The following is a 14,728-nucleotide window of genomic DNA, read 5'->3' on the forward strand; positions in this document are numbered from 1 at the left end:
TTTTTGAAGTTGTAATTTTTTCCCACAATTCTTGGGAAAATGAAGAAATAATTTTTTATTTTATTTTTTTACACAAAATTGTCATAATAACAAGTTATTTCTCACACACAGTATATGCATACTTACAATTACACCCCAAAATACATTCTGCTACTCCTCCTGCGTATGGCAATACCACATGTGTGAGACTTTTAAGGGCCATACACACTAGAAGATTTTCTGAAGACTTTTCCCTGCAGATTTACCTTTTCTATGTAGTGCAAGGGCCTGCCAGATTGCATACAAATTGAAAGTGTTTAGGTTTGACCTCATATTATATGGTTTTGGTAAATCTAAAGGAAAAAGTCTTCAGAAAATCTTATAGTGTGTATGGCCCATTACACAGCCTGGCCACATACAGAGGCCCAACATTCAAGGAGCACCGTCAGCTGTTCTAGGAGCATAAATTACACATTTCCTAACGACCCATAACACTTTTGAAGGCCCTGGAGCACCAGGACAATGGAATTACCCACAAAATGACCCCATTTTGGAAAGCAAACACCCCAACGTATATTCTATAAAGGCATAATGAATCTTTTGAACATGTAATTTTTTTCCACAAGTTTATGGAAAATGTGGAAAGAAACTGAAAACGCATTTTTCTTTACACAAAGTTGTCAATTTATAGGATATTTCTAACACATAGCATGTACATAGCAAAAATGACACCCCAAAATACATTCTGCTACTCCTTCTGACAATGGCGATACCACATATGTGGGACTTTGTCACAGCATAGCCACATACAGAGGCCCAACATGCAAGGAGCACCGTCAGGTGTTCTAGGAGCATAAATTACACATATAATTTCATTACAACCAATCACACTTTTGAAGGCCCTGGAACCCAAGGACAATGGAAACCCCCACAAAATGACCCCATTTTGGAAAGCAAACACCCCAACACATAATCTAGGAGGCAGGAGCTGCAGATAGGTACTCAGGTACTCTTATGGGCTGCAGACAGGTACTCAGGTACACTGATCGACTTCAGAAAGGTACTCGGGTACTCTGATGAGCTTCAGAGAGGTACTTGGGTATTCTGATGGGCTAGAGACAGGTACTCGGGTAATCTGATGGGGTGCAGATAGGTACTCGGGCACTCTAGGCTGGAGACAGGTACTCGGGTACTCTGATGACAGGTACTCGGGTAATCCGATGACTGGTACTCGGGTACTCTGATGACAGGTACTCAAAGTACCCGAGTACCTGTCATCGGAGTACCCGAGTACCTGTCATCGGAGTACCCGTGTACCTGTCACCAGTCCATCAGAGTACCTGAGTACCTGTCACCAGCCCATCAGAGTACCTGAGTTCCTGTCATCAGAGTACCCAAGTACCTGTCATCAGAATACCCGAATACCTTTCATCAGCCCATCAGAGTACCCGAGTACCTGTCACCAGCCCATCAGAGTACAGGAGTACCTGTCATCAGAGTACCTGATGGGCTGGTGACAGGTACTCGGATGGGCTGGTGACAGGTACTCGGGTACTCTGATGGGCTGGTGACAGGTTCTTTGATTTTTTTAGTGACAGGTACTTTGATGGGCTAGTGACAGGTACTTTGATGGGCTAGTGACAGGTCCTCTTTATTGGGTGCGGCAATCAGTGTGTTTTGGGGTGCACTATGATTGGTAACTAGCTGTTACTGCAATCTCCTCCTCACACAGGAGCAGTGTGTGAGGAGGAGAACACGGTAACAGCTAGTTACCGTGTTCTCTGTTGACATTCTGTGACTGGCTGTGATTGACCGCCGGTCACGTGGTAAAAAGCCACTTTCATTGGCTCTTTACCTAGATCGGGGATGGGCTCTGTCCAAGGGATGAGCCTCGACCCCGATCACCCCTGGGAGCGCACATTGCGGAGAGAACGAGCGGCTCACGCTGGAGCCGCTTATGTGATTGGCTGTGATTGGACACAGCCGATCACATGGTAAACAGCCAATTTCTTTGGCTGTTTACCTTGATCAGGGATGGGCTCAGTCCGAGGGACGAGCCTCATCCCTGATTGCCGCGCTGCGCACCCCCGGGGGCGCACAGTAGCAGTGAGAGCGGGCGGACGTCATATGACACCGCCCGGATCGAGGAGCCTTTCCTGCCGGCGTCATTTTACTATGGCCCGGTATGGAAGTGGTTAAAAGCAATGTGATGAAAAGATGACATTTATTTTAAACAGAAGATTTTTCAAATAAGCATTCCTGTCAGTACAAAAGTATAATACCTCTGCATGGTTAGTGCTGCTAGCCATATTCAATTATAAAAAATATATAGTAATTCAGAAGCAGTTTAAGCTAATGGTACTAAAAAAAAAAAAAAGTGGAAATATGGCTACAACTGTTGACCTCCACCTTTACAAATGCAAGTTGTCTAGGTTTTGTGTTGATTTAATTGCTTAAGGTATATAGATCAGCAGATGTGACTTATTTTTTACCAGGTATGTTTGTTCCAGAGAAAGTGACACAGGTCTCCATTCATTTATTGGTGAAACATAAAGTGGAAATCCAGGCAAAACTTTTTTAAAGGACTGAAAAGGCAGGGACGAGTTTAATTTAGGGATATCTCTCTACATTCCTGGTCCAACCATGACAGTCAAAGCTCTGTAGTAAACACAACACTTTGGATCCCCTATTTAGGGTGCATTATTTGTATATTATTTTGGAGGATCCACTAGGAGGCCTGTGATACCAACACTGTGGATTCTCCAAGAAATGTATGAAGAGAGAAATAAAACTCTTCCTGTCATTACACAACCAATAGTGGGTTGCAATCCTGCTGAAATCAAAGGCAGTAAAAAGGTCAAGTGTGCAAACAAACCCTTTCCCATGCCATTCAAAATATAGAATATCTTCATTATGCTTCAACCTACATTACAATTATTCCAAATCTAATTAACAGAGAATACAATAATTCATTAAGAATAGAGAGAATGCCCACTCTAAACCCAACATTCCTATACACTATGCAACAAGATTGATTCCAAAATTATATGTACACATGTACAAAAATACAAATATGCAATGACTCCATGGAGATAAAACCTCTAAAATGTATGGATGATGTGCAAACATTTTTTTTTAAATTATGCCAGTTAACTCTAGCGCATGCTCTTGAGTATTGACAGCTGTACTATAGGGAAAACCAAATGAGGATCTGCTTTTAATATTGTAAAAAAAGGGATATCTGTCGTACTCTACTCACCCCTGTTGTGGTATTTGACTGCAGAGTACCCCTGCCCATATCCTGTTCTTTGGACTAGTAGTGGACATCACTATACTGCTAATCACCATCCTCCATGTAATTCCACCTAAACGCTTCTTACTCCAGCCCATCAATTTACAAAGCAGTTTCACTAAGCCTAATTTTAAATTAAAGCTGGTGTATAACAATTGGATGTAAAGACTGATTTGGGGTAATAACAACAGCTGAATTTTAAGATGTTTATTGACTTTTGAAGGAATAAATACATTGGATAAGCTAAAGGGTGCTTATGTATTTAGGTTATAATAATTATTATCAGCGCAATACCATATCTAAAAAATATAAACCACACAATATCCTCTACTCCAATATTAGTGCACAAGAGCAAAAATTATTATTAATAATAAATTGCCTCCTGTATTAAAAAGTGCTTTCACTTAACTCCAATAAACATAACTGTAATGAAAATACAATGCAACCTCATCTGTGAATAACCAACATTGTTTCCACATAAAAAGATCTTTAAGTATCATGAGTAAGGATCGATACAATGTGACAAAATACAAAAGTACAAGTGAAATAAACGTACAATTTATCTAATACAAGATGATCAAAGGAAAAAAGTCTCCAGTGATATTCAATCAATCCAAAAAATAAATAAACAAATGAATCCTGCCACCTCTGGGAGGGATAATAAACGTAATCAGTCCAAAGGATCAACGGATAATCCTACCACCTCTGTGTGAGTTAATCAACTCAAAACAGGTGCTCAAAAAAGACTACACCACCAGTGATTCCTAGCAGCTCACCTCCAGCTTTGACTCCTGTTTCACCAGAGGGTCAAAGATTGCTGTTCCCCATTAGGGATGGTGAAACTCTGAATGGATGGATAGATAAATTAATTAATGTCTCTGGATGTATCAGGATCCCAGTTTTTCCTTCAGCTTTGACTTCTGTTAAATCAGAGAGTCACGGAACGCTGTTCCCCATTAGGGATGGTCAAACTGTGAATGGATGGATGGATGTCTTTAGATGTATCAGGATCCCAGTTTTTCCTCACATATAATGGTCCACCATAGGGAACAAAAACAATATATTTATTGCTCTCTGTAAAAACATTTATTATTACACAAATGAAAAGAGCTCACTCACATAATGTAGCACTAAGCCGTACCAGCTGTAATATGCTCCTTGTATACATCTACTGGCGCCTGTAATGGTTGTGGGTATAGCCAAATGTCAGCTGACATTTTACATCTTTTTATGTAAAAACAATGTTGGTTATTCACAGATGAGTTGAGATTATGCTGTATTTTCATTACAGTTATATTTATGTATTTAAGAGCTCTTCTTTAATGTTATTTTCTAACTTCATGAATGTACTGCATTTTAAGGAATTTCAAGGCCTTTTAAAGTATCTGCTTAAATTGTATTATTGTATCAATATGCATTGCTGTTTTAATAATTTCACTTCCTTTTGTGTATAAAGGTCTGAAGTATAAATGTATGGGGACAGTCTTATGTGCTCATTGCATATGCATGTTGTATTTCTTGCATAATAGAGAATAGGGTATAAATGCTGGATCAATCTTCCTATCCCAAAGTAAATCTATGAATCAATTTAGAATAATAAGAATTAACAGAACAAAATAGAACCTTTTTTTGTTTATATAGCTGTTCTTTTGCAATTAATCTTACTGCACTCTAACACAGCACACTGATTTCCCTAAATTTGATTAGGTGCACTTTAAGGCATTATTAACTGCCATTAAAACACATGGAGAGTCCTTTGGCATTTTAAACAATACTTATCTACACCTTTTAGTATGGTACATTTAGAAAAAAAATCAGTTGTCACATTTTTAGTGCAACTTTCAGTTAGCCCATCTTCCATGAAGATAAATAAGTTAGAATGTAAAACATTTATGCGTGCTTACTAAACATGCATAAAGCTAACACATAAAATACTCCACCCCTGGAAAAATCATACAGAAAGAGCACATCAAACACACTTGGAAATGCAAATCAAGAACAATCGGGTTTTCAAGTGCAAAAGTGTAAATAAGTAAATACAGAAACTACAAGCAGAATCTCTAAATCTGTATATGGAATGATATCAACAAAATATGGCATGCTAAATGTCAAACTTGACAGTCACATAAAACATTGTATGAAACGAACTTTACATTCCTTAAAATCTAGTTCAATGAAAAATTAACATAAAAGTCTTGAAATTAAGAATAAACTTACCAAAATTATTCAAATCTATACCAGTGTCATACAAGTTGTTTTCAAGACTAAATACATTAGGCCATTCTGCCTTTAAAAATGTCTTAAAAGCATTTTCCCTGTCTGTTGACAGTTGTGGTAACCAGCAATTGTATATGGCTGTGACAATAGCTACGTCCTCTAGCCTCTGCTTCCATTCTTCATCTTCTTTCTTTTCTTGATCTAAAATGTAAAAAATATATGTATTTAAACATTTTTACCGTTGACTTTGTGTCAGTATACTACAAAAAGTAGAATGGTTGGAGAGATAATTTTATTATTCTGGAGTATATTTATTTGTACTAGGCTCCAAAAAAAGAGAATGGCTCAAAAAAAGAGAAGGGTGTTCACCAGGATCTAAAATCTAAATCACCAGGATCACTAAAATCGTCTGGGTCCTAGCACCAAATATAAACCAAGTCTGAACAAGTAATAACAGCTAGATTAAACACAAAATAACCATGTTTTACAATAGACCCATGATCATGAAACACTTGTAAGGAGATGCCTAGTCTCCTTTCCTGTGATTGCTCAGTGACTATCAATGAATAAATGTTGGGAGCTTACTTGAACCAGTGATTATCTGTCCCTGATGTGTTCTGGAAAGGGCAGGGGCCAAGTGTGGGGTTGTATAAGCATAAAGAGAAGAAATACACAGATTTTATTAAAGCAAGAAGCTTTCTGTGCTCCTCTGTATGGGTTGAATATGGTATTCAGTAAAGCAGGATTCTGTGGCATTCTCTTGTCAGTACCCCAAAACTGTAGCTGGCTGGGAAGTCTATGTTGGTAAAGCACCTAGAAAAGAAGTGCTTCCACATTGGTCCCATGGCTGCAAGAAGCCTGACTAATAAATCCCAGTTGGGGCCAAAGGTTCGCAGAATGGGGTTGATTTACTTAGGGCAAATCCACTGTGCACTACAAGTGCACTGCAAGTGCACTTGGAAGTGCAGTCGTTGTAGATCAGAGGTGAAGATCTGAAATGAGGGGAAACTCTGCTGATTTCTATCATCCAATCATGTGCAAGGAAACATGCTGTTTTTTATTTTTCTTGCATGTCCCACTCATATCTACAGGGACTGTACTTCAAAGTGAACTTCCAAGTGCACTTCCAGTGTACTTGTAGTGCACAGTGGATTTGCCTTTTGCAAATAAAGTAAAGTCCAATGTGTTATACTGCTAAGTTTCTTTATGCAAACTATTTTACAGTATAGTTTTCAAAAAGGCAACATGTAGGCTATAGTACAAATATATAATACATATATGTAAGTATAGAGACATAGGGGTTGATTTATTAAAGGCAAAGTCACTGTTCACTACAAGTGCACTGCAAGTGCACTTGGAAGTGCAGTCATTGTAGATCTGAGGGGAAGATCTGAAATGAGGGGAAGCCCTGATGATTTCTATCATCCAATCATGTACAAGCAAAAATGCTGTTTTTTTATTTTCCTTGCATGTCCCCCTTTAGGTCTACAGTGACTGCACTTCCAAGTGCACTTCTAAGTGCACAGTGAATTTGCCTTAAGTAAATAAACCCCCCAGTCCTAAACTAAAATGTCCCTGGTTAAATTGTGTGTGCTTTTGCAGCTAGGCTGTAGCTAGCCTGGCATTTGTCTATATTTTTGTGTCCAGTAGGTTTCTTCTATGCTCAGGACATTGATTATATAGGTCTGCTTCTTTAGAGTTGTTATGAATATTGTCTCAACTAATAACAAGAGGGTTTTGTGGTGTGAACTGAGAGGGGGGAGATAATATTTGGTGCAAATGTCTAAAAGGGTCCTCCCTTCTGGGCTTCTGCTTTGTTAGGATGAATTTGAAGAATCTTTCTTTCTTGGGCTTTGCCCAAGTCAGGAGTCTGTGCTAAAGGTTTAATGAATTTAGGCTGCTTTGCTGGAGAGCACATCCAGAAGAAGCAAGAGCAGGAAGAGGGTTGCCTGTTTGGATCATCTTGGAAAATGTAACCTATGCTAAAGTGTGTCCGGGAGAGCTTGGAAGAAGCTGCTGCTGGAGCATGGAAATCTCACTGCTCAAGTTATTAAGGTACCTGTAACTGCTTCCAAAGAGTTGAGAGTCACCTAAAGAACAAGGAACACCATTTTACCTAGCAACAGATAGTGACTGTTCTCAGAAAATTACTGTAACCTTTTTGGCCGTTCCTAAAGAGATGATTGCTATTAGGAGTTCTAGTCTAGAGGGTAGGTAAATGGTGCTGAAACCTCGAGCTAAAAGTGGGTGATAGTCTTTTGTTCAAATTGGTGTCGCTGTTATGTTAATATGATTTCTGTGGATTATCCAACTGGTAGGTAGGCTGCTTCCACAAACTGAGGGGTCACCACCGTAACCCTGGGTTGTGTAGGTTTTCGTTACTATTAGGAGGCTGCACCAACAATTCTGCTGCTACCCAAGATATTTTGTTCTTTTAGAGTATTCTGTGCCCTGACCCTCTCTCCAAAGTTTATTGAGTGAATAAATTATAGAAAAGATTAAAGTTACAGGTACAAATCTTTGTTATCCCACAATAAGCCATGGATTTACACCCTAAGAGGTAAGCCTGCCACACTATCAAGATGTCAACCACCCAGAGAGGAGGAGTGCTATATAAAGTACTGTTTCGCTTTGACAACTGAGAGTTTCAATATGCCCCAATACAAAAAAGTGCACTGTGGGTCCTATAGGAATCCATTAATAATTGAAGTTTTACAAATGCAAATTTGTTTTTAAAAAAGCAAGTTTGTCAAATGTCAAAATTAAAAACAGAAAGAATCATTTGAAGCAGGTGAACAAACATAGGGTTATAAAAAGGTAAGCCCCTCATTTAAAGGGGACTAATTAACCTAATCTTTCATCTGACTAGGTTTAGTGCTGCAAATCTTTGTCATTAATCCTTTCTATGCTATTAGCTCAAGCTGGACAGGGACACATTAAAGACATGACTAAAAGAAGCAGAATACTTTTCCCAAGCAGATCAGACAGTGCATAGACAACAAATCAATGACATTTGTTAACCACAAAGGCAGCTTGGTGCTTGCATAGTTAATTTAATGTGACTTTACAAAAATTTATTTCAGCGGCCACAATGACTGATTTCAGTTATAGCCTAGTTTACGGAAACAAAATGGCTTGCAGACCGCATCATACATCAAATGCCATGATGTAAACGATCCATTTGTTAAGCCAATATCTGATCATTAAAAATAGAGTAAATACCCTCTACCTGTGCACTCAAGATAAAACCCAATAATATGTTTTGGTGTCAGTTAACACACAATGTGTAGAAAAAATATTAAATTTGTGAAATTTACAAATCACTGTAAATAAAATTTTTACAAATATAACAAAAAACAAATGTGAAGCAGCTAGTTGTAAGGCATAACAAGCCTGGGATATGTGAATGGCAAAATTAAAACCACGCTCCCTTTAAAAATGAAATCATCAAGAAACAGCTTATAATAAGCTTAAGATATAAAAATTTCCATACATAACCACCAAGTGCTCCAAATAGTGCAAAAAAAGGTGATGCAGAGATCTTCTCAAGTGACTCCACACAGCAAAAAGTGGGTTGTGCTATCTTCCACCACCATCAGGTAGATTTTCTACTCACCAGGAAAATACATTTAGAATGCCTACTGGATCATTGAGAGGAATTTCTCTCATAGAAATAGATGTTCCCCAGTAGCACTCCAATCCAGTCAGATGATATCTCCAGAGTGGTGTACCATATGATTAGACAAAAGACCCTTCATAGTGTAGTATTTTAAAGCATTTCTTAATTGCGCACTAGTAAAAACACTTACGAATGTTGAAGATCAAAATGGACTTGTTAACATAGCAGGGATGCTGATTTGCGTTCCACCTGCGTTCCAAGATGGCAGAAGTGACATGTCACGTAGATCCCACCCAGCGCGTTTCATCAGCAACGTCTGACGTCATCAGGGGTCACATGAACGGACACATCCCTTTCTTCTATTTATATCACCACCATATTAGGATATCCAATTCATTTCAATCCTTTCATACCATAATTAAAACCAATTCTTTATATCCACCAATGCAAGATAAACATAAGAACTAAATTATATTGCCTATATTAATTTAAAATCTTCAACTAAAAATACTTTATTGAATGACTCGTGAAGGTCAGGAATATATACATAACACTCCCTCTAGGGGTGGCAGATGGTAACGCACCTATTTAATATTTAGCCCCATCTAGTGGAAACTTTAGAGAACACAACCCAGTTAATGTACGAGAAATATAATGAAATAAGAAAAAAAAAACAAATATGAAAAAAAATATTAATAAAAAAAAAAATATATATATATATATATATATATATATATATATATATATATATATATATATATATATATATATATATATATATAATACTTAAAAATTATAGGATTATTGGAATAAAAAATATAAAGATATCTACAGGATTGAGGCAGTTAAAAACACCTTTACATTTAGAAATTTGAAATGTAGCAGTTTAAGTCAATATCCACATTCATTCCTACTGGACTCAAAGTACACAATTCAAATATCCATTCTTTTTAATTTTTTGATATTCTCTGTTTCATGTTACCTCCTCTCCGATGAGGTTCAATTCTGTCAATCCCGCAAAAGGTTGCTAGACTCTGGTCCCTGTTGTGGTAAATGCTAACATGGTTGGAGAGACTATGTTTTGGAAACCCCTTTTTTTTGTTATTCAGATGCTCATTAATTCTGGTGGCGAATTGCCTTGTTGTTCGCCCCACGTATTGCAACCCACATGGGCAGGTGATTAGATATATCATATGGATGGAGTCGCAGTAAATTAATTTGTTTATTCTATACTCTGTCCCCATACCAAAGGATGTAAATCTATCTATTTTGCTTTTCTCAATTTTAGTTGTCCTACACGCTTTGCTCTTTTTTGGTGGATCATGAATATTGGGTGCGATTTTGTTCCGGAGGCTTGGTGCTTTCCGGTAAATAAATTTTGGTTGTCATTTGTCTAAAAGATATATTTTCCTTATTAACCTTACGCTTAGGTTTATCCTATAATAGATCATTTCTATCCATGTTCATAACACTGGCCTGGATTGGTAACAGTATTTTATCATAGTATCCTTTATCTCCAGACCTGCTTAACAATACATTAGATTGCTGGATGTAATCATCCATGTCGTCACAATTACGTCTGATCTGCATAAGTTGGCCCTTAGGGATACCCCCAAGCCACTTAGGATGGTGGCAGCTAGCAGTTGGAATATAGCTGTTCCTGTCAGTCTCCTTAAAAAATGTTTTTGTGAGAATGTGCCCATTTTCCTTCATAAGTACTAGATCTAAGAAACGAATTTGATGTAAATCCCAACTCCCAGTGAACCATAGTCCATACTTGTTAATGTTTAGGTCCACAAGAAATGTTTCCAACCTTTCACGGAACCATTCCACATACTGACTATGTCATCAATGAAGCGTTTGTAGAGAGCAATCTCTGGTATGTCTCCAGTGAATATGGTTTGTTCTTCCCATTGACTCATGAGAAGGTTTGCTCTGTGCATATTTTGCACCCATGGCAACACCCCTGATCTGGTTGAAGTAAGAGCCCTCGTGCCAAAAGTAGTTATTGGACATGGCTAAATGTAATGCTGCCACCAAAAACTCCTTTTGTTCATGTTTTAAATCAGACCCTAGGTCAAGTGCTCTTTGAGAAGTGTCCAAGACATCCTTTTGGCCAAAGCTCGTATAAAGAGACTCCACATCAATTGTCACTAATAATGTGTCATCCCTAATGGGGATATCCTTCAATATATTCATTAAATGTTTACTATCCCTTAGATAGGATGGGTATCCCTTGAAAATTGGTTGTAAGAAACAATGAATATATTCTCCTATCCATGAAAATATGGAGTCAATTCTACTTATTATGGGTCTACCCAGAGGGTGTGCTTTGTTTTTATGAATTTTGAGGAGTTGGTATATAACAGGCAATTTAGGTACCTCAGGAATAAGGTACCTAGCCTCTTTCGTAGTCAATATTCCTTTTTTTCTGAGCCTTTCTGACCAATCTCTGTAGCAAAGCTTTCAATTTGTTAGTAGGGTTCTCTGATAATTTCTTATACATATTGGTGTCTCCTATCAATCTGTTTAATTATTTCTTATAGTTTTCTTTCTTTAAGACTACAATCCCCCCTCCCTTATCGGCCTTTCTAATCACCACATTTTTCCTTTTTTTCCAGTGCTTCCAGGCCTTTCTGTCTGTTGCCCTTCCTATGGCCTATTTTAGTCTTAAGCAGCCTTATATCTTGCTCTACCATAGATTTGAACACATCAAAAAAACTGATTTGAGGATTTTTTAGGGTTGAAAGTGGAATGATTTCTTGAACTACTATCCTTATATTAATTTACTGTATCAATATCTTGAGGAGGTTTCTCAATAAAATATTTCCTAAAATTTCATTTCCTAACAAATTTCTCTGTGTATTAACGCATAAAACGTCATAAAACTTTAATCCGGGGCGTACTTAAGACCCAGTTAAAGAACTTTTCAGTTCATTAGTGGTAAACACTTCATCACTCAAATTAAATATTCCCTGCCTCATTGGTCTCTCTTTCTTTTTGTCCTTCCTTCCCCCTCTCTGTCCTCTAGGGCATCTCTGTGTACCCCCTGTGGTTGCCATTGAGGGGCTTCCCACTGTTGCCAGTGTGGAGCCTCTTGTTGGTGCCATGGTGGAGGTCCCCATGGGAGTTGGGATTTACATCAAATTAGTTTCTTAGATCTAGTACTTATAAAGGAAAATGGGCACATTCTCTCAAAGACATTTTTTAAGGAGACTGACAGGAATAGCCTTATTTCTACTGTTAGCTGCCACCATCCCAAGTGGCTTGGGGGTATCCCTAAGGGCCAACTTATGCAGATCAGACGTAATTGTGACGACATGGATGATTAAATAAATCCAGACGTAATTGTGACGACGTGGATGATTAAATCCAGCAATCTAATGTATTGTCAAGCAGGTTTAGAGATGAAGGGTACCATGATAAGATATTGTTACCAATATACATCCTTTGGTACTGGGAAAGAGTATAGAATCAGCAAATTAATTTCCTGCGACTCCACCCATGTGACATATCTAATCACCTGCCCATGTGGGTTGCAATACGTGGGGCAAACAACAAGACAATTAGCCACCAGAATTAATGAGCATCTGAATACCATAAAAAAGGGGTTTCCAAAACATAGTCTCTCCAACCATGTTAGAATTTATCATAACATGGACCCTAGTCTAGCAACCTTTTGCTGGATTGACAGGATTGAACCTCATTGGAGAGGAGGTAACATGAAACAGACAATATCAAAAAATGAAACAGAATGGATATTTGAATTGTGTACTTTGAGTCTGGTAGGAATGAATGTGGATATTGACTTAAACTGCTACATTTCAAATTTATAAATGTAAAGGTGTTTTAAACTGTCTCAATCCTGTAGCTATCTTTATATTTTGTATTCTAATAAGCCTCTAATTTTTAAGTGTTACATATATTTTTTTTTATTGTTAATATTTTTTTATATTTGTTTTTTTTTTCGTATTTCATATTATTTCTGATACATTAACTGGGTTGTGTTCTCTAAAGTTTCCACTAGATGGGGCTACATATTAAATAGGTGCATTACCATCTGCCACCCCTAGAGGGAGTGTTATGTATATATTGCTGACCTTCACGAGTCATTCAAAAAAGTATTTTAAGTTGAAGATTTTTAATTAATATGGGCAGTATAATTTAGCTTTTATGTATATCTTACCATTGGCGGATGTAAATAATTGGTTTTAATTATGGTATGAAAGTATTGAAACAAATTGGATAACTTAATATGGCGGTGATATAAATAGAAGGAAGGGACGTGTCCGGTCATGTGACCCCTGATGTCGTCAGACGTTGCTGACGAAACACGTTGGGTGGGATTTACGTGACATGTCACTTCCGCCATCTTTGAACGCAGGTGGAACGCAAATCAGCGTCCCAGCTATGTTAACAAGTCCATTTTGATCTGCAACATTCGTAAGTGTTTTTACTAGTGTGCAATTAATAAATGCTTTAAAATACTACACTTTGAAGGGTCTTTTGTCTTTTTCCTAATCATATGGTACACCCCTCTGGAGATGATATCTGACTGGATTGGAGTGCTACTGGGGAACACCTATTTCTATGAGAGAAATTTCTCTCAATGATCCAATAGGCATTCTAAATGTCTGTGTCTGGTGAGTAGGAAATCTACCTGATGGTGGTGGAAGATAGCACAATCCACTTTCTGCTGTGTAGGGTCACTTGAGAAGATCCCTGCATCACCTTATTTGCACTATTTGGAGCACTTGGTGGTTATGTATGGCCTTTTTCTATATCTTAATATCTTAATATATCTTAAGCTGTTTCTTGATTATTCAATTTGTAAAGGGAGCGTGGTTTTAATTTTGTCATTCACAATATCTGATTATATACAAGTTGGTCTTCTTGCTTTGTGGCATCGTGATTTAACTAATGTTCTAAGTGTCTTAAAATTTTAATTCAACTCACACATCTTTCCAGCTAATTTCTGGATCACAAAGAAATTGGTCCGATTTCAAAATGTCAGAGGCTGGTTAGCAATTTAAATGGCAGTAGCGGTAATTACGGCTTTTCATATTCTGGCATGCTGCACTGCATCAAAATTGACACAAATTTTGGGTTCTCTAATACCAGAGTGAGGAAATTAGTATCCAAAATGAAATGGAAATATACTGCTCAGAGATTAATAACTGTTCTTCCAGAAAGAAAGATGCCTCTTTTCACTGGGTCTATTACTGCATGTATGAAAGAAGAAGGAAAATAACAGTGATGCCTACTCTCCTAGAACCAACCAGCAATGCATTACTCACAAGCTATAATCACTTCTGTCAGCTCTATTCAGATGTATAGAGGAAGGGATACATGAGGTGCACAGTGCTATGAGATGCTGATTAACGAACACGATAGATACTTTATGCTAAGGTTTTGAGGACAGGCTGTTCAATTTATGCCTGACTGCACTACAAGAATAAATGCTTTAAATTAAACTGTATTCATTTTTAGAAGTACAAAGTTTACATTAATACAACTTCACAATTGAAACATACTTAAGAAAACATATATAAAAATAGCTAACAGTTTCTGTGGGTCCAAATGCAAACATAAGCCCATGATCCCTGCATACAGAACCTGAA

General features: G+C 37.6%; 1 protein-coding gene across 1 annotated transcript in view; it reads right to left on the bottom strand.

The window, feature by feature from the left end:
• Positions 1-14,728, bottom strand: part of LOC309548132 (uncharacterized protein) — a 707,228-nt gene that overhangs the window by 475,464 nt on the left and 217,036 nt on the right. The window contains exon 47 of the mRNA XM_082248097.1: positions 5,489-5,689. Within this exon, the coding sequence (XP_082104223.1) occupies positions 5,489-5,689 (201 nt within the window). The remainder of the gene's footprint in view (positions 1-5,488; positions 5,690-14,728) is intronic.

Source organism: Pelophylax lessonae, assembly GCF_965119305.1.
Source record: "Pelophylax lessonae genome assembly, chromosome: 2".
Lineage (NCBI taxonomy): Eukaryota > Metazoa > Chordata > Amphibia > Anura > Ranidae > Pelophylax > Pelophylax lessonae.